The sequence below is a fragment of the Eutrigla gurnardus genome (genome assembly GCF_963514095.1).
Source record: "Eutrigla gurnardus genome assembly, chromosome: 15".
NCBI lineage: Eukaryota > Metazoa > Chordata > Actinopteri > Perciformes > Triglidae > Eutrigla > Eutrigla gurnardus.
In genome coordinates this window covers 19,687,946-19,707,086 of record NC_139938.1, presented here as the reverse complement: position 1 = coordinate 19,707,086, position 19,141 = coordinate 19,687,946, and the positions used below count along the sequence as shown (strand labels likewise).

Here is a 19,141-nt window from a genome sequence, read left to right as displayed (position 1 = left end):
GTTTGAGTTTTGTTTCCATCAAATATTTGCTTTTTCTTCGTCATCCTCACAGACGTCATACTCTCCTCCTCCTCGGAGATATTAAGAATGCGGCGACACGTTTTGTTTTATCGAGACAAACTCGCTGCATAACAACAACGCCCACATGTGTTTAGTCATTGGACGCTTTTTATCGATGGAAACGAAACCGCCGGGCTGATATTCAGCGTTTTGTGGCGTTGTGGCGAGTAGCCGCTAAAAGAGTTCTCAGCGCGGCGTCTGATCCGCTCGGTCGGTGCGTGAGACCCGATGATGTGTTGCAGTGTCATTGTTGTGTGCACAGTGTTTAATGCACTTCAATTCATCAAAAGGTCTGCAACACACACACACACACCCGCATTGAGCTGTCGGTCATACATCAAAGCGGCGATACCATCGCTTCGCGGTGACTTTTTTTTACTTTATCATCATGGCTTTTTATACTCATTTGTTTCCCCCCTGTGTTTGTCATGTATTTGTCCTCTCATCCAGATGCTCCCACCACTACCCCCCTACCCACCACCGCCACCACCACCACCATCACCACCACCACCTCCTCCTCCCCCGGAGCCAATCCAGGTACAGTATCACCCTCACACAACCTGTGTATCTGTGCGTGTGTGTGTGTGTGTGTGCGCGCTACCTTATCCCACCCACGCAGCCTTGAATCACTCCATGTATATCCATCTTCACGGCACGGTGGCGGTCCTATTCATGTGTTCCTTCAATGATTGGTGAAGGTCACCCGGTTTCCATCATCAATTCCAAAACTCTATCTGTTGTATAACTGGTTAAAATGTAATGGCCGAGGCGGGAACGTGTGTTTGACCGTGGGCGAAAAGCCATTCATGCTCGCTTTACTTGCGTTTGTTTTTCCCGGCGCTTTGTCCACTATTTCCGTACTTTCCTCACGTTCTTGAACCGGCTCGTTACATTTTTTATAGAGGTTGATGCCAAGAAACGTCCCAAACGCAGCAACATGAAAAGAAAAGAGAAAATATCGGCAGAGATTAAGTTCATCAGCTCACAAAAAACATGGTTAAGAGGGATTACTGTTGGATGAGTCTACACGTTGTTTTTTATGAGGAAAATCTCACTTAATGCGCCTTTTATAAGTATAATCAACTATTAATAAAAACATTTTTGCTAAACTATTATCACAGAATCACTTTTGGTAAGTGCATCTAATAATAATAATAATCATGTTGTTATAATTGTTCATTAAAGTAATGCAAGTACAATAAGGTATAAACTTTGGATTTGACTTTGCTCGTTATGATTCCTATCGAAAATAACTGTTCTGTGAAATATTGGTTAACATAAAAACATGACGGATAAAAATAGACTTCGATTAAACAACCTCATCTATCGCAGTCACGAATCATGAGTCATCAGAGCTGTGATGCGTTTCAAACCCCTGTGTGGGTGTGTACGGGAGTTTTTGATTGAGAGGACAAATAGTAGGCCAAGGCATTGCCAGCATTGCTTTGTTGCCAGCTCAACCTCTCCGAGCAATCTGCCGCCCATCAATACTGGATTCAGGATCCCCGAGTGTTTCTTCTGTTTTCTCTGTTGTCTGAGTGTTTGTGTGACCCGCCTGGACGTGGCTGACCTACTTCCTTCCCCCCGTCAATCATCCTGCACACCTGAAGCCGTTTCCTCCGATCACCATCACTCGTCACCGGTTCCTTTCTCTTCTCCGTCCGCCATTAGCAGCTTTCTCTCCCCCTACTCACCCCAATCCCACATCGCACACTCCTGGCTCCCTTCCTTCACCACCTCCCTGATCTCATAAAAATCTAGAGACTCTTCCCCGGCTGGGCATTCAGGATTCCTGAATCCCTGCAGTTAATTATAGTTTTTTTAAAGACACAAAACTCCCATCGCCTTCTTTTTAGAGGACTAACTTTTAACATGAATCGGTTCATGACAGGTTTGTTTTATTTCCCTCCAATCAATGGGATGGGAAAAACCAAAGCAAACCAATAGAAAGCTGCAAAATGACGACCCACGGATGCCTTTTTTTTTAATGAACCACCTCACCCATTTATTATGTACATTACACATCCTACTCCAGGTGGTGGTAAGAGTTGGAATGAACAATAAGTGAACGTGAGCACTTGAAAATTACTTAAAAAATGTTTTTAAAGAAGCACATTTTTATCTCGCTCTTTCAGAAAACACAGCTCGGGGCGGCTATTGTGAGCGTAAATCTCCAAAGGGTGCAGATAGAAAACATCACTTTATGCCTCAACCCAGGAATCAGCCCCGCCGCACGCTCCAAAATGCAATCAAAGCCTCTCTGACAGACCGCTCAATTGGAACAAATCTCACGAGGCTGGCAGAAATCACAGGCATTGTGCCTGATTATGCCATCTGATTGGATTAAAGAGAATACCTATCTATGCACACTGATTGATAGCTTCTTTGCCTCAGATCAAGGAGTCTGGAGCGGCGCAGGCCCGTTCTTATTATAGCCGGTCTGATCTCTGCTGATTATTCCTAATGCGCCTGCTGAGAATCCTACTTCATTTAGTTACTTGATAGCTACGTTAACAATAGCAAACACGTGTATTTAATTCCTAAAAACTGTGAATTAGAAACAGAAAAAGTTGAATTCATGAGCAAAAAGATGCACTTTTTTACTTTATTCACTCATTCATTTTGCTGCTATGACCTTATTTGGCGTAGTATGACAGTAGATCATGATGTCATCTAATTTGAGATAACGATGGTCCTGATTGGATTAGTTCCGTTATAATGTAATTGCCATTTGTGGCCACAAAAAAAAGTACCATTGTCTCATTTTAATTCCTGCATTTGGAAAAAATTATTTATAAGAAATATTGGTCACACTTTCTATAATGCTCATGTCTACAATCTGCTCATTATAGTAATAAGCAATCACAACTATTCATCATACTTTATAACAATAAGCATCATTTAAAATGCATTTTCACTGGTGTGACGCATTGGAATATGATTATGAGTTTCTCTGAGTGGTTTCTGTTTGCTTATCGCACTACTTTGCTGACTCTTCAAATTAAATGATGTTTTCCGTGTTCTCGGACGTATCGGTTTGCTTTGCCAAAATGCAGTTTACCATAACGAATAGAAACGATGGCCAAGATGTAACGTTTCTCTGTCTTTAAAGTATTCAATGCTCGAGCATGTTGGAAAACAGAAAATATAGTTCATTTTAGTAGCTTTTGGAGCCTCACATCCTAGTTTCCTTGAGCGATGTGATTAAATGTGTTTCTGTCTCCAATTTCATACTTAATGTAAAGTAAAGTACAAAGACTCACTTTGTACAGTATGTTGGCATGTTTTTCTCGATGTGTGGGCTCCACCTGATAAAGCAAGAACCTTGCGTCTTCATTGCCAATTTTTTTCCAGGTTAAAACAACCCACTTACAGTTTCTGCCAGATGTTCTCTCTCTTTGCTTTCGACTACGGGGGGCTTTCCATTATGACTGTGTATATAGACCGACGGCAGCAGACTCATATGGCCATAATACACTCTGCCAGTTGATTTCATTTACCCGCAGCGTGCTGCCCACTGCCAAATGAATCTATCAGAGTGGGATTGAAGGGTTTTTTTCCCTGTGTTTTTTTACAGTTACCCATTAGAGGGACAGAACAGAGCACTTAAAAAAAAATCTATTAGCGCCCCCCAACACATGGCTCTTAAGTGCTTTGGCAGGCTTTAGAAAGTGACATGGGGAAATGACTATATTGCTATTTTCACTACTAAATACATGTCTTAATGGGAGAAATCTTGCCCAGCAGCTCCTGCAATTAGGGGGGAAATTATTTTCCATTTCCGGTCTTTTTTTTTTTTTTTTTTTTTTTTCTTCTCGTTTCTTCAAACGACTTCCAGGATTTTTCTCTGGGTATCCCGCTGTCTCTTCTCCTGTGTGCTTTGCTATCCGTATTCTGTATTTCCGATGTTTCCGTGAAAAGGCAACACAGTCTTATCGCTTTCAGTGGTCGTCGGGGGGCAACCGGTGGTCGTTTGTGAAATGTGAGCCAACCCAAAAAAGTACAAACACACAGCTGTCCACATTCATCCTCCCACATATTTGTCTCTCTCTCGGTCTCATTACCTCAGCTCTCTCTCTATCTCTCTCTCTCTCCGCCATCAACACAATAAGATTAATTTTTTATCCCGCCTGAACGCAACCCACTGCCGAATGAACAATGCCCGCTTAATCCCCCCAATGAAGAGAAAATAGATAATAAATGTGCACCTCGTGCAAATAAAACAATTAGACGGCTAGGATAGCATTACTTTTAATTGATGAAAGACCATAAGTGGTGCTGACAACCAATTAATTTAACCCCACACTATAGACGGGAGGACAAAGGAGGCGAAGGGAAGGGGGGGAAACAAATATCTATTACATTCGTCCGGGTCTTAAATTACACAAACACCATCTGGTGTTGTGACTTAGCACATTTTTATGAATTTCGATGTGCCGACGGCTCCTCCACTGTGTCTTTACTCGCCATCTCTGGGGCTTAAGACCTGATTGGAGAGTATTAAAGCAGCGTGGGATACACCTGCCCCATGCATAACAGCCTGAGCAAATAATGTGCGATATTGTTCCCACTTTGCTCCGTTTCATCCCCTCGTCTTGTTTTTGAAATGAGAGCAGCCAGCTATAAGTCATTTAATTAAGGTCAATTGCGACAGGATAAGTGCTCATGTGACATGCAGCCTCTACAGAGGGCATCGGTGATATTATAGCAGTCGGCATCATGGAAAACGCTGCTCTGGAGGCCGATGCATGTTCTTGATGTGGAAGTGTGTCGTCTTTTGGAGGTATGAATGTGCTCCACAATGAACAGAAATGAGATGAAACTTGTTAAGAAAGGCCAGGAGGTAATCGGCTATAATATATCTGAAAACGACAGATTTGCAACCATTTGATTCCATATTTACACACATACTCATATAAACACTAAAGCTTCTAGCTAGCCCCATGTTTTATACAATCTATGGTTTTAATCCTGTATTTGACATATTATTATATTATCTTTGTCAATACTAAGCTTCAGCATGCTAAGATGTTACTACCACAGTTTAACATGCTCAAATTTGCTACTAAACAAAAAGTGCACATCTGAGGTTGATGGCAATGTCATTAGTTATGGAGTTATGTAATCATAAATCACCAAAACATTTTGTTTTTTTTATTTAAACTCATGAGGATGGTCTGAAAGTTCAGAGGCTCACCACCATTCATTGTGAATATCTGTATTTTTGTCCCTGAGACCTACTAAACATTAGTCTGGTTTTCACCATACTAAGGTCAATCTTTTAAGATTAAACATTAGTCTGGGGAAGCTGCGCTTTGTTTCTACTGCTCAAGAGGCGGGATCAATGGGCATCGTTCAAATGACTCTGTACGCAATTGGATAGTCCTACAACCAATCAGAGCAACTTTCCGGACAACAACTGCTGCTTCGTGTCGCTTATGTTTCGTCATCGTCACGTCACCGGCCAATAGCGTGCCAGGAGAGAATGGCCGTTTCTGATTGGAGCCAAAGATTCTGGCAATGTAACAGCGAAAGTAAGCCTGAGGGTGTCCAGCCTAACTAAACATACCAGGTAGCAGGTATTGTATCGCTGAGGTTGCCTCTGTCCCACGTAAAAGGCAAAAAAAGTAATCAATAACAACAGAACTGATAAGTCGATACATGTTGTTAGTTACTCAGAAATAGTTCCCTCCTGTTTTTCTAGAAGAATATGTAGAAATATACTGTTCCCTTTCAGCAGAGCTCTGGGGTGAGGGAATTCTGGGAAGTTTCGGAAAACACAGACTAAAGTGGAAGTTGGTAAGGCAGGTTAGAGAAAATGGATCTAACACACAAAAAAAGTAATCTAGCTGCCAGCGGGTGGCACCCGGCAGCTCGTTGGTATTTTTCAGAACCGCGGGGTTTCCTCCTAATCCATTTCTGCCAATACAATGATGATTGGCGTGCAGTTATCTCTGGGTGTCGAGCTGGATGTCATGTCGCAGCGAGTCCAACCAAAAAAAGGGGGGGCGGGGGGGAGCGTGGCGGCTAGTAATGGAGCCGATGTGGCCGCCCGCCGCCCTCATGTGTGTGAATGTCAGCGAGGACACCGCCAACGTCTCAGTTGACCTGTGAAGCCAGAGATGGAGGATGAGGAGGAGGCTGCTCAAAAACAGGACAGGCAATCACTCAGTGGCAGACATATTGAATGGTCCCACATGGCTGCCACCCACAGTGTAATGAGGGTTACCAGGCCACGCTGCCTTCACTGTTGACCGAGGCTTGCAGGGCGGACGGAGGATTCATTTTGAAGCCAGTGAACACTGCTGGAGCCATTACATGGCTGCTGGACGGGTCCGTGGAAAAAAAAGGTTTGATCCCACTGAAAACCAAAATCATCCCACCAGTCAGTCATTCCTACGACGACGTATTAGGGCCACTGTGGGGGGGGGGGGACAGATCTGAGAGAGGTGGGCAAAATTCGGAGAAAAAAAAGTCACAAATCTGCTACTTTATAATAGAGGTCATAGAGGAAGGAAACGCGTTGCTTGACCGGTTTGCCGTTGCTATGACATCAAGTTTAAGCTAGCATCTTCGACGGTTAGCGCGCTAAGATGTCTCGGATTTGCTACTTTATTACGATGCTAACACCCGGCATCTATGCTAGCTACCTTCCCATGAAAGCAGGTTCATTTATTTTTAATAATACAACAAAATGTGTGACAACGCCTCATTGAGGTCCTAAGGGTGATGGCTGTCACTTGTTGTCATAGCAACGGCAAACATCCGGTCAAGCAACTGAATGATCTGAATATTGCCCAAATTTTTTTCCTACAGTGATCCTAATGCGGCGTCGTACATTTCCCCCAGTTGTTCATAAAATACACTTTTTTTTCAATCAGCATTCCTGTTAATACTCGTGATAACGTGGACCCGGGGACGTGGTGTGAGATTTTGGTGAACTCCTGCGGTGTGGTTGTTAAACAGACGAGGAAAAGGGCACGGAAGCAGATGACTCAGGAGATTGTTTTCCGGCATTTATTTGCTCCTGCAGGAAACAATATGTATCCAATTAATTGCCTTCTGGTCTCTTGTTTGTTCACCTCTGCTCCCGCAGCAATGCAAAACGGCTCGGTGCAGATTTCATTCCTTTCCTTAAAACGCAAACATTATTTCGACATCGCAGTATGTACTTAAAGTATTACACATCACTGTGTAGTACAATACGAGTCCATCGCTTTATAAATTGACAGGAAAACTTTGACGAATGCATATCTCCTCAACACAATAGGAAAACTGGGATACCTCTCAAAGTAAACAGGTGTGTAGAGTAGAGATTATAACATTAAACAAAGGAATACAGGATACCTGCAGATGTATGCTAAATAACTCATCTCTGCAGCGTTGGCAACCTGCTGCCTTAAAAGTTAAACAACGGATCTAAAAAACTTTTAAATGGACTAAAAATAAAGGTGAGCATGGTCATCATCGGGAAAACAGTCAAGCCCTTCAATAGATCACCGGTTGACATTGACGTCTCATAGCATTACAATCGGAATCTATAATTCCTATGGAGCCGTAAATCCTTCCAGGCAACATCGTTCGACAGCCTCATCGTATTTGTGGCTTCTTATACTGAAGACCGCATAAAATAGGCTGCAACTAACCAATACATGTCAAAGAATGTCAACGCAATTAATTAAACAGCCGCTATTGATAACCGGTCAGCTGTTTCTTTGTTACGCTGCAAACATTTCACACTCTGTCATCTCTCGATTACGTTGGAAAGCAAAGTAATTACTGATCTATAATCTTGTCACAGTCTGATCTTTATGACTTGGCACTTAGAGACAATGCGCGTCTATTATATATCGATTAGCCTTTTGGCAAAGGTTATTAAGGTGAAAATGAGCTAGACATGTGATACCACTAAACTATAACCCGATGCACGTCATCCATTATTTAATACCAGCTGTAAGTAAATAAGCAAAACGGGCAACCGAGTCCACGGAAAGTTAGCAGCCGTGATGTCATGAACACAGTAGGTGGTCAGCTGTGTGTCTGTCTGGCATATTGAGAGATTCAGCCAGCATATTGCAGCCCGGCGTAGCGTTAGCGAGTGTCCGGCCGGTCAAGAGCGAGCAAGCATGAGTGTGACGATGAGTCTGAAGTTGGCAGTAAGGCTGTAGCAGTGCAGCGTGGGTAATATTATATTTATTTGTCGGCGAATAAATCCAAAAAACTCAACTTCATGTGTCCCGTTTGCCGCCTTCTGGTTAAAGTAGAGTTTTCATCCAACAAACAAGAAAATTTGTTTTCATCCAACAAACAAGAAAATTTGTTACGCACAGAAATCTTGCACACAAAGTCCGATGATTTATATATATATATATATATATATATAGGACCTGAAGTTAGCAAAGGCTCAAGCTCAATTAAGGGGGGTTGAACTTTTAAGGTGGAATAGTTATTCTCTAAATGACAAGCTGCCCCTCTGAGTTTTAGTTCCACTTTTTGTTTAGTATTTATTTTTTGCCTGAGATCATTAATCATCAAAAGTTATTATTGTCAACACCTTCTCTTGCAGAAGTACAAAATCATCATCATTCTTAACAAAGTGCAACCCTACCATCCTAAGAAATCACCCTCGGCATTATTTAGCACAGACACATCTCCGCAACCTGAGGACCGTGTCTTGAATCGGGTCTCGGAGGCCTCCCTAACTCTGAGATGGACACCCCCGAGGTGTGGCATCGGCCCTGCTGCTCCCTGAACAATCACCCATACCCAGCATGCCGTTCTGTCTCTTACACAAACATCTATCTGTGTGTGTGTTAATAGCTTCCCGGCACTTTCTTGTGACTCCGCTGAGGCCGAGGATACCAGAGGCACACTAATGTACGTTTAGCCTCTTGAAAATGACATCGCAGCTGTTGAAACTGTCCTATTCGAAAGGAGTTTTGATGGGTTTTTCATGGCCATATTCTGGAGTTAAAATTTTCAAATGAATTTCAACACTTTTACCACGTGTTAAAATGTTGGCACTTGGATGCACAAACGCTTTGATAAACAGTTGAAATTTTAAGCAATGTGTGTTTTTTTGTTTGTTGGATAAGCCCCATTTGTCGATGGGCAAGCATCTCTCTTAGAAGTGTTTTAAAAAGGCATTTGTTTCCTCCAGTCTCAGGTGCAATCCCTGCCTCTATTTCCTTGGAGTGCATTAGTCTGCAGTTGTAGCTGCGATGAATTGCAAATGCATGCTGACTGTGGTTCATGTCTGTTTTGTGCATTGGTTTGATCTAATAGAAAATTAGCCTAATCGAGAGACCAGTCTCAATTTGTGGCAAGCTGATGGGTCTCAAACAGATGCAGTTACTCTTTCATTTTAATAAAAAGCTTCAGCTATTTCAAGATGATGAATCTAATCTGAAAGATCTCTGAATATGTGCAACTTCTATTACGACGATAGCAAAAAGCAAAAACAAATTTGATTGTTTTAACATTGAATATTCAAGATGTAAATACCAGCCTCAGGATTCATCAGATACCTAAAAGAAACTGAAATGAGTGCAGTCTATACCTTCCTGTTGCCCAGCTGTGTCGCTGACAGAACTGCTGAAGCAGTTTGAAGATGCAGCAGCAGCACAGATGTAGCATCATCTATGGAGACATGAAGGTTTTTAGACTCGAGTGGGAGGCTACGCTTGAAAACGAGTGCTTGTCAAATGTCACCCAACAGCATCTGAAACCTGTTTTCTTTTTTCTTTTTTTTCAAACACGCAATCAAACAATCATGTCCACTTTTGTTTTTTTTTGTTTTTTAACTGTCTGGTGGACATCAGCACACAGTCACAACTGAGATTAGAGGGAACTGGGACTATAAAATAAAAACTAGGTGTTTAAAAGGTCATCATTTCTCACTCCCAACTTATAAATACAAATACTGCAGCTTGGTCAGCACCCCTCTCCACCGTCTTCAACTGCCTCCAATGTAAACCCACCTGAGTCAAACAAACACAGGACTTTCACCTAGATAAAATCAAGTCAAGTTGACTAAAATAACCTGAATTGTGTTGTTATTTCCATACTTAACCAACGGCATGTAACTAGCGTTCTTATTTACGCAACGCCACAATCTTTTCCTAAGCCTATCAAGTAGTTTTGTTGCCTTCAACTAACCTAGTACTTTTGTTGCATAAGCAAACCCTGTGTTATAATTGTATTTTGACCAAGCTGCTATATTTGAAGACATGGTAGTGAGAATGTGTCGGAATATCTCAGTCAATGCGAAACACTTTTATTTTGTTAAAGACTTGTTGCCATACGAAACACAATCCTACGACAGTGCATTAGGGCCACTGTTGGGGGAAAAAAAAAACTGGGCCAAAAGAGGTGGGGGGCATATTTCACAAATTTGCTAGATTATGAAGTTGCAGATTTGCTACTTTATTATGATGCTAACAACCGGCATCTATGCTAGCTACCTTCCCATGAATGTACACATTTATTTTTCTAGTAAATCCATCACAACATGTGACAACGCCTCGTTAAGGTCCTTAGGGTGATGGCTGCAAACATCCGGTCAGGCAACTTGTTTACTTCCTCTATGATAAGTGAAAACTACCGCTAGCATCTTAGCCCAACCGCCCGATCAATAAACACGCAAAATATGACAATTTGGCCCCATATAAAGAAAAACAACAATAAGCATCAACATCATCACCCTAAGGACCTTAACGAGGCATTATCACACGTTGGGATGTAATCATTAGAGAAATAAATGAACATACATTCATGGGAAGTTAGCTAGCATAAATGCCGGTTTGTTAGCATTGTAAAAAACTCAAAAATGTGGGATTTTTTTTCTCTGAATATTGCCCCCTCTCTCACCTCCACTTTTTTTCTTTCCTAAAGTGGCCCTAACACGTCGTTGTACAATCCCTCCCCTTTAAAGAATGGTGAAATGTTTTCCAAGTCATACACTGCTACATTAGGACAAGCATGCACAATGATTTCCCTCTTGATAGTTTGTCCAGTTCTGCACACCAAAGCTACACGATAATAGTCTCTTCCATATCTCCTCGAGCAGCAGCAGCCCCCCCACCCCCCCACCCCCCTCTGAGTGGAACGTCCAGTGTGTGCAGTGCAAAGTGTATTTTTTTGTGTGTGTGCGTAAGCTTATGTTTATCTCTGCACTGCCTTTGGTTCCCTTTGATTTCCCTTAAGCCTTATGTCTTTTGTCATGTTCTGGTCTTCTGAATGCTTGCTTATGGGTGTCATTTGTTTTCTCCCCCCTTGCCCCGCTCCCTCCCTTCCCTCCCTGCCTCCTCCCCCATTTCTCCTTTTATTTGCATGCTGTTCCTCCTGTTCCACACCTCCCTCCTCAACTGCCATGTCCTCTCCCTGTGTGCTCAGACACTGCGCCCAGCACTGAACCTGCAGCTCATGGTTCGTATCTCTACTTTTTTCCTCTTTATGTCTATTTTTTTATTTGTTTTGACCTGTGTTTCTCTGTTTGCAGCATGCTTACACTCTCACTGCTGCACGGTTGATAGTTGTGCCCGGCTGCCCAGCCAGGAAATATCAGCTGTGTGTCAGCCATTTATTGATCCAACTCACCTGTTCTTTTGAGGCCACACAGCGCCTGATCTGTAACAGGCTGCGTTTGATTTTTTGTTGTATTGATTGTGCTGCAAAATAATGTTGATATCACTACCACTGCATAGAGCCATGCATAACATAAACAACCCCTTCCCCCTTTTTTTTGGCTAGACCTGCACTTGTGAAATGGTTGCACCGACGAGCCAATTACGGCACAACCCTGAAGGTGCCACAGTGGGAATAAAAACCCCACTCTGAGTCCAGGACTGATTATATATTCCAGATCATTCTGTGCAGAGGCAAAAAAAAAAAAAAAATAGACCTCATTTGCTGGTTTTCATTAGTTTGAATGAAGATGATACACATCATTTTCTCATTTGCCTAATTTACGAGCCATCTTTTCCTTATTTTGTTGGCAGCAGTTTCATAATTTGAGTGCGCAAATTCATGAACGTGTGGTCACAAAATTGCTATTGAGCTCAGGTTTCTTTATCAGGACATTTTAAACTGACCTCACTTGCTATAAATGTCAAATTACAAGGGCCCATGCAGAAAATAAAAACAGTCCGGGCCCCCTTACACCCCATTTTGAGGTTATTTATCCATCCATCCACTGATTTCCATTTATCTGGGGTCGGTCGCGAGGAGACTTTCCAAACCGCCTGTTCATCTCATGCTCCATTTTAACCCTGACATACTTCCTTGCTTGGGTCAGTGACTCACTTCAAAACCATGACCTCAGACTTGGAGGTCCTGATTGCGCTGAAGGTCCCTGTCTGATGGAGTCAATAGAGTCACATCGTCTGCAAAGAGCGGTTACACAACTGGGTTCCGGAAACCAGAGACTCTCGGGAGATCCTGTCCATGAAAATCACAAACCCAATCAGTGCCACTGGGTTATTTAGTTAAGACCAATTGTATTTAAAAATATGCATCACATTATGTCTATTGAAAGAGAAATAAACCCACACTAATTAAATTACCACGGACCACAAAGAATCTTTGCAGGTTTAGGGGCACCTGAGGGCCGGAGACCCCTTTCTAATGCCTATTTTTCTGGGATGATAATGCAGCCTTATTTGCAACAGAAAGTTCCATTTACATGATTTAATTGTTTTGTTTTCTTTTAGCTTCTTTTCATCGGATGGTCAGATTTAATCAAACTGAAAGATAGGGCTGGATGGGCTCAGGGCTGGCTGAGGTGTAAACAACTAAAGTGTCTCACATATATCAGAAGCAGCCATCTTATCTTTTTAAATTATAAAAAAAAGCAGTCGAGGCAGTTGCGATGACCAGGTTTTTGCTGTTATGCAATTTTATTATTTTATTTTTTTTACAATTCATGGCATGAGTCACAGTGCCTCTAATACTGCAGATTTATTATTTATTATTATTAAATTAGCATTTAAAGCCTGAGTGCGTGAGTGATCCATTTAATTTTACAGTCAGAGTCAAGTCAAGTGTATTATATTGATATTTTTTACTGTTTTATTATGAACTATGTTTAAATGCCATACATTTAGAATTGATTTCATCAGTTACATGAAGGCAAATTTTAGCGATCACCATCTCTTGCCCCTGAAAGATGACTGTATTGGATCTACAGATCGTGGGAGTTAAATATGCTGCGTCTGCAGGTTAGAACTGTTAATGAGGAGCGATACGGGAATGGAAAGGTCAAGTCCTGTGCAAGATATTTACGTTTGAAGTGATTCACCAACAAGCTAAATGGAGCTGTGGGTGCACATAGTTTTACATCGCAAAGAACAACTATAATTGGTTAGCCATCTTGTGATAAAAAAGCAGCAAATACCATCGCTTGGTCGGCGACTCTAAGCTTCAAACCTCTAGGTTGCGTTGATACAAGTACATGTATTGTGTCTTTTCAAAATAAAACTTCCATCTTCACAGGGAATTTGGTTCATGCAACAAAACATGACGAACAACTGATCAAAGTGACTCTAAATTGCACACAGAACACGGACAGAGGTCACCTGTGTGTACGTGGACTGTCTCGCTCTTTTACTCTGGCGTCTTATAATGACTTGGCTGGGTTTAAATTTGAGTTAGTTGACGGATCAATGCGCCAAATTTGAGGCTAGAGGTATGGCTCTGCTTCAACCAATGGGCACTGACAAAGCAACGGTATGAGGGAAATACATCTTCCCGTCCCATTATTATGCAATAACGAAGAGTAGATGATTTAATTATGAAGCGCCTTGTTGCCGCTCTCCGAATCCATTGGCTATTGGTATGATATGCATATGAATGCAGAATCTGTTACGGAGATTACCTTGTTGCATAAATGCAAAAGTGAATCAGAACACATTGTTTATATGGTTAAAGGTAGTAATCTTGATACCTCACGAGAGTTTCAGAGATTCTAATTCATACATGAATTAATTGAATTAATGATGTAATCGGCAAAAAGATGGCACGTTTAATAAATCACAGTGATGGTGGTGGGATGTGAGGCAGTTCAGGCTCCTGACTCCCGTTGACTTCTTGTGTCAAACAGACAGCTAGCCTGCAGCGGTAGCGAGGCTCCCTGTAAACGATGTTGGCAGCTCGGATTGGCTTTATTCTCCTATTTGGGATGACGTGTTCTCAACGTTTATGAAGTTTTGAATGGTTGCTCCGGATGTTACACTGTATCTCACCACCTTAACAAAATGGGTTGGTCTTCGTCTCTGGTGCGGTTAGTCAGGAAAATAATGCATAAAAAAAAAGAGGTTCGGAGTAGAGTCTGGATTTAAAATGTTTCTCTTAGATACATCACTGGGCTGGACAGGGAGAATGTGCATGGAGTGCAAAGGTCCCCATGTTTCAGTCTATGTTGGACTTTCATTAGTGCAAGAAGAGACATGCACTGTGAGTCACACCTGGGCCGATTCTACAGGTGACCCTAGTCCATCATCAAGGGATCGAACACGCATGAAGACTGAATTCTTCATTCAGGCCACTCAATGCAGTGTTTCAAGGTAGAAGAATTAGATACCACCTGTTTCCAGTCGGTCCCACCCCCCAGTGTACAAGCTAACATTTGCATGCATATACATCAGTGTGTGAGATTGTGTTAATGCTATGGATTCGTGTGGTCCAGGTGTGTTCGTAATAACTTGAGATGCTGCATGTGTGCTGAGTGGAGCCCAAGATGATTGGCTCGGTGCACCTGCAGAGTAAACCCACATGGAGTGACTCATCAGGCACAGAAAGAAGTCCAACATGGGCTGAAAGGTTTGCACTCTTGCAATATGCATATTTTGTTATGATATATCCAATAGAAACACTTGATAGTTTTAATCAAATGTGGTTCTCTCTTGCTGCACTATAGTGTCTCCTCAACTTATAATCATTTTTTTAAATTATAATTTCAATTCAGTGAGCCGTATTGAATATATTTACTGTATATAAGCTAGACATCTTACTTGAAATGTTGGCATTATGCAGTAAACAGCAGCGATATAAAATCAAGATTGTGGATATCACAAGGCCAGTGATTAAGCTGCATGAGGTATCTTAAGATTTTCCTTTCAAAACATTTTTAATAAAACACGAGCCATCCATCCAACCGACTTCCTAGATTTACATAAAAAAGTTTCACTTCTACCCACAAACTTCAGAATGCAAACTATGAAACTTACTTATTTATGTGTGTTTTTTTTTTCGTAAAAGGAAGGCTCTCTCCCAAGGTCTCTGTCTCAAACTGCAGTAGTTATGTTCTCATCGGGTGATTGACGTCCAATACCAAACGTTGGGTGCAGAAAGTAGTTCTCGTTGTGTAGCGAGCTTTCATTGAACATATCAAGCGTTTGGGATCGATCATTCCAGCTCAGAATCAATTGAATCCAAAAGGGTTTTTTTATGCTTTATTAACTTGTATGTGCATCTTTTCGAACCCTGAGAGGGAAGTGAGAGAGAGAGAAAAAAGGCTGATCTATTTTCCAAGTCTGACCTAAATAGTTTTCTCTCTTGTGTTTATGACGTAAAAGCAGATGAGAAGTTGGTTTTGCCAGGATAATCTTTCTAAGATTTCCTTAAAAAAAAAAAAAGCTTCTGTGAAACTGGTTGAAAAAAAAAGTTGCAGCCAGTGAATAGTGTTTGTTGTTGTAATACTAATTTCGGCCACAAGAGACTAAAGTGCACCATACCCCATATTCTAAATAGGACTACAACAATTCATAATTTCTTCCAGGTGACTTATATATTTATACCTATACTTATATACTTAAGGGCTCGTTGCCAGCGCTTCACAGTGAGCTCCGGCTCATTGTTGCTGTCCACAACTTTACTCTTCAGGTTCACTGTCACATGTCATTTTCAGCCACAGCAGGAAGCTGTTTTCAATAAATAAATAAAAAAAGCAGACAGACACACTCACTGGTAAACATAGTGTAACATTAACAGCTGAAGAGACAGATATTTCCCCAAGGAGTTGGGTAGAGATCAAAAAACGGAGCTGGAAGCGACTGAATATTAGACTTACATTAACCAGGAGGCCACAAACATGACTTCAAATGAATGATTTGATGTTGTTCCACGTCTGCTGGATGTAGAAATAAACAACTCTTTGCTCACAGGTTCTTCGTATTTAAAAATGACAATGACGTTTAAGAGAATTATTAAGTAACAAAACACCGTAGAGGTCATTTGATTGACTTGGTTGACAACTCGTGTTTGTAATAGATGTAATTAATGTTTCATTACTGAGCGTTGTACATCAGCAGGTTCGGTTACAGTATTGCTCTTGTAAAATATTTGCAAAGGGCAAAAGAACACAGGCTTAAACCAGATGAATGAGTCTTCACGCTGGATTGATAGCGACGGGATTTCACTAATGTGCATACACAATTCTGTGAATGAACATCAGTGAAAGGTTTCAGGTGAATTTCATTGAATATTTAAATATAATTAACACTCACTTATGCCAACATGGCTCGTGTTGATGTGCAATCAGGCGTTTTTCTTTTCTCCGTACCAGCTGATGAATCACGTTCTGACCTGTGAAATGCCAAACAAGCACAAAACAAAACACAGCCTCCAAAACATCTCTTTAAATGCAGGCATAACCTTAAATACGAGCTCACAACACATTGATCCCATTTAGACGTCAAATTATTCCAGCTCATTTTTCCCTTGAAGGTTAAAAACGTCTTTGTTCTGAAAATAGCACCCGCACCTTTTCTCCCTCCGGGACATAAAAACCATAAATCCAGCTCCTCTATGGAGGTTAACAGCAAATATCTTACTGTGAGAGTGACAATAAGACTGTTGACGAGACGCCATTCACTTTGAATGTATTCAAGGTCGGCATTTTGACGTACATATAATATCAAATACAGATCAAGTGTTAACGTTGAGTTTAACAACCCGACTTCTTTCTCTTTGCAGAAGCCCGTTTTGTTCCTTGCCAAGGTTGGAAAACGCAACCTTGTACCCATTCAGTTATTTTCACTGTATTGATCGTACATTTACTAGTACATTGAAGTTAACGTCGTGTCACTTTAAACCAGCATGTATAACACCAGTGTAAATGTTATTTCAATGGCAAACATTTTTAATTGAAAATTCTATTAACGGTAATCAATATCTTAACATAAATATAAAGTAATAATCTATAGAATGATGAAAACAACTCAGCAAACCAAATATACATACAAACTACCAAATAGAAATATATCCTGTGTATATCTCAATGTTGAATTTATGCCAAAACACACAAAAAGAAAAGAACCAGTTGTATAAATGAAGCGTAGAGTTTTCCCAGAGTAGTCAAGTACTTGACTCATCATTCTGAAGAGATAGTTTGGGATTGCCAATCTCACAGGGGCAGAAAAACATGATTATGAGAACAAGATGTTATTCCATTCAGCCTTTAGGGGGGTACTAAATGATTGATTCAGTATAGAGTTGTTTGGTTTTCTCCGATAAATCACCATATATAACTTATGTTAGTAGAAATCAGCCTTTTAATACTGTGCTTTCAATCAATGGTCATTTAGACTAAGTTGCACCATCCAAATTTGCTGAACCAATGGGACAGCATCGTGGCGATGACCTCAGAAAGGTTAGATACCAACAATGTAAGGCAACTGAATCCAAAATCAAAGAAAATATTCATCTCTGTCATTTTTCATCCGTCTGCTGCCGTGGGGGCAAAATGGAATTAAGGCCGAAAGGTCTATTTACAACCACCAAAAGCAAGCGTTCAAAAACACTACAAAAAACAGTCTATTATACTGAAACATCAGACAGTCACATGTATCTCCGCCATTTCTTTTAAGCATAGAGCTTAAACAGACGGTGATCAATGATATATTGTATAATTTACATTGTTATTGTATGAATTAGCCAATGTTCTCATATTTGTAGGGTTCTTGAATAGTCTTAACACGCCCAAACCCTCACACAACGCCCCGCCGAGTTTTATCAGGTAAATCTGCAGCGCTACTCGACTTCAAGGAGTTTTATCGTGAGTTTTGGATCATTATCTAGACGTCCGGCTTTACTGGTTGTTTGGTTTGGTTCTGTTTTGTTTTTAGTCGCAGTCAGAGGCTAGCCGGTGAACAGAGTGGAGCTTTTATAAGCCTATCAGTCAGATATTTCCCTCGGGAGTAGGTGGAGACCAAAAGTGGAGCTAAAAGAGAGCGACTATCGGCCTTAGATCCACCAGGTGATCAGAAACACGACTCTGAATGAATGTTGCTTTTTGTTTGCCAGCAAGTTCAATTATCATCATTAAAGATGACGATATCCCCCCAACGTCGTTTTCACAGCTTGATGCTGCTGCCCACGAGAATCAGTAAATAAAAATAAAAAAATCAGTTATTGCGAGTTTAAAACAAGGAGAGCCATAAATACCAATCAAGCACAGGCTGCAGACACCCACACAGTCCTGAGGAGACGCTTGTTCAGTAACCCTCATGGATTTGACCCGAGTCAGTTTTGTTATGACTTGGATGTCGAGCCCTGATTCAGTGATTATCGACAGTCATGTGTAAGTGACTATGCAGTGGTAAAAACATTACAATAGCATTGTGTCCCCAGAGGTACAGAGGGTCAGTGTACGTAGGCTTGTGGAAGTTATACAAAAAACAACTCAATACAAACTGTGAGATGTCTAAATATGCTCACATTTCACAAAGCACTGATGCCATGGAAACGCAGCTGCAGCTAATGATGATTATGTTTTATACAGAGAAAGTTAATAAGTTCCAATAACAATAGTCCAACCCACACATTTAAAACAAATACTCACTGTGGCTCTGGAGGCGGAGTGAAGCACTTTTATATCAATAACCAACACTTTGTTTACATGCAGAGAAACCAGGTTACAAGTATGGGCATAAAAACACTGTTTGAGTGCCATACAAGTAAAAGCATCATTTAAGGTAGGACTGTTTTATTTGCTGCAGGAGCTTACCCCAACAGGAGTTAGACTGTTGTACCCTAACTGCTTTAGTCTGAGCTGTTGGCACAACTTTTGCTGCAACACAATTCA

The 19,141-nt window shown here is 41.2% G+C and overlaps 1 protein-coding gene across 4 annotated transcripts in view; it reads left to right on the top strand.

The window, feature by feature from the left end:
- cadm1a (cell adhesion molecule 1a) overlaps positions 1-19,141 on the top strand; it is a 330,169-nt gene that overhangs the window by 289,058 nt on the left and 21,970 nt on the right. For 2 of the 4 annotated variants that reach the window (XM_084029344.1, XM_084029343.1), the window contains 2 exons: positions 511-597; positions 11,455-11,487. The exons of 1 other annotated variant lie outside the window; for it this stretch is intronic. In XM_084029344.1, coding sequence (XP_083885470.1) covers positions 511-597; positions 11,455-11,487 — 120 coding nt within the window. The remainder of the gene's footprint in view (positions 1-510; positions 598-11,454; positions 11,488-19,141) is intronic. One more of the 4 variants, XM_084029342.1, reaches the window with a different exon arrangement.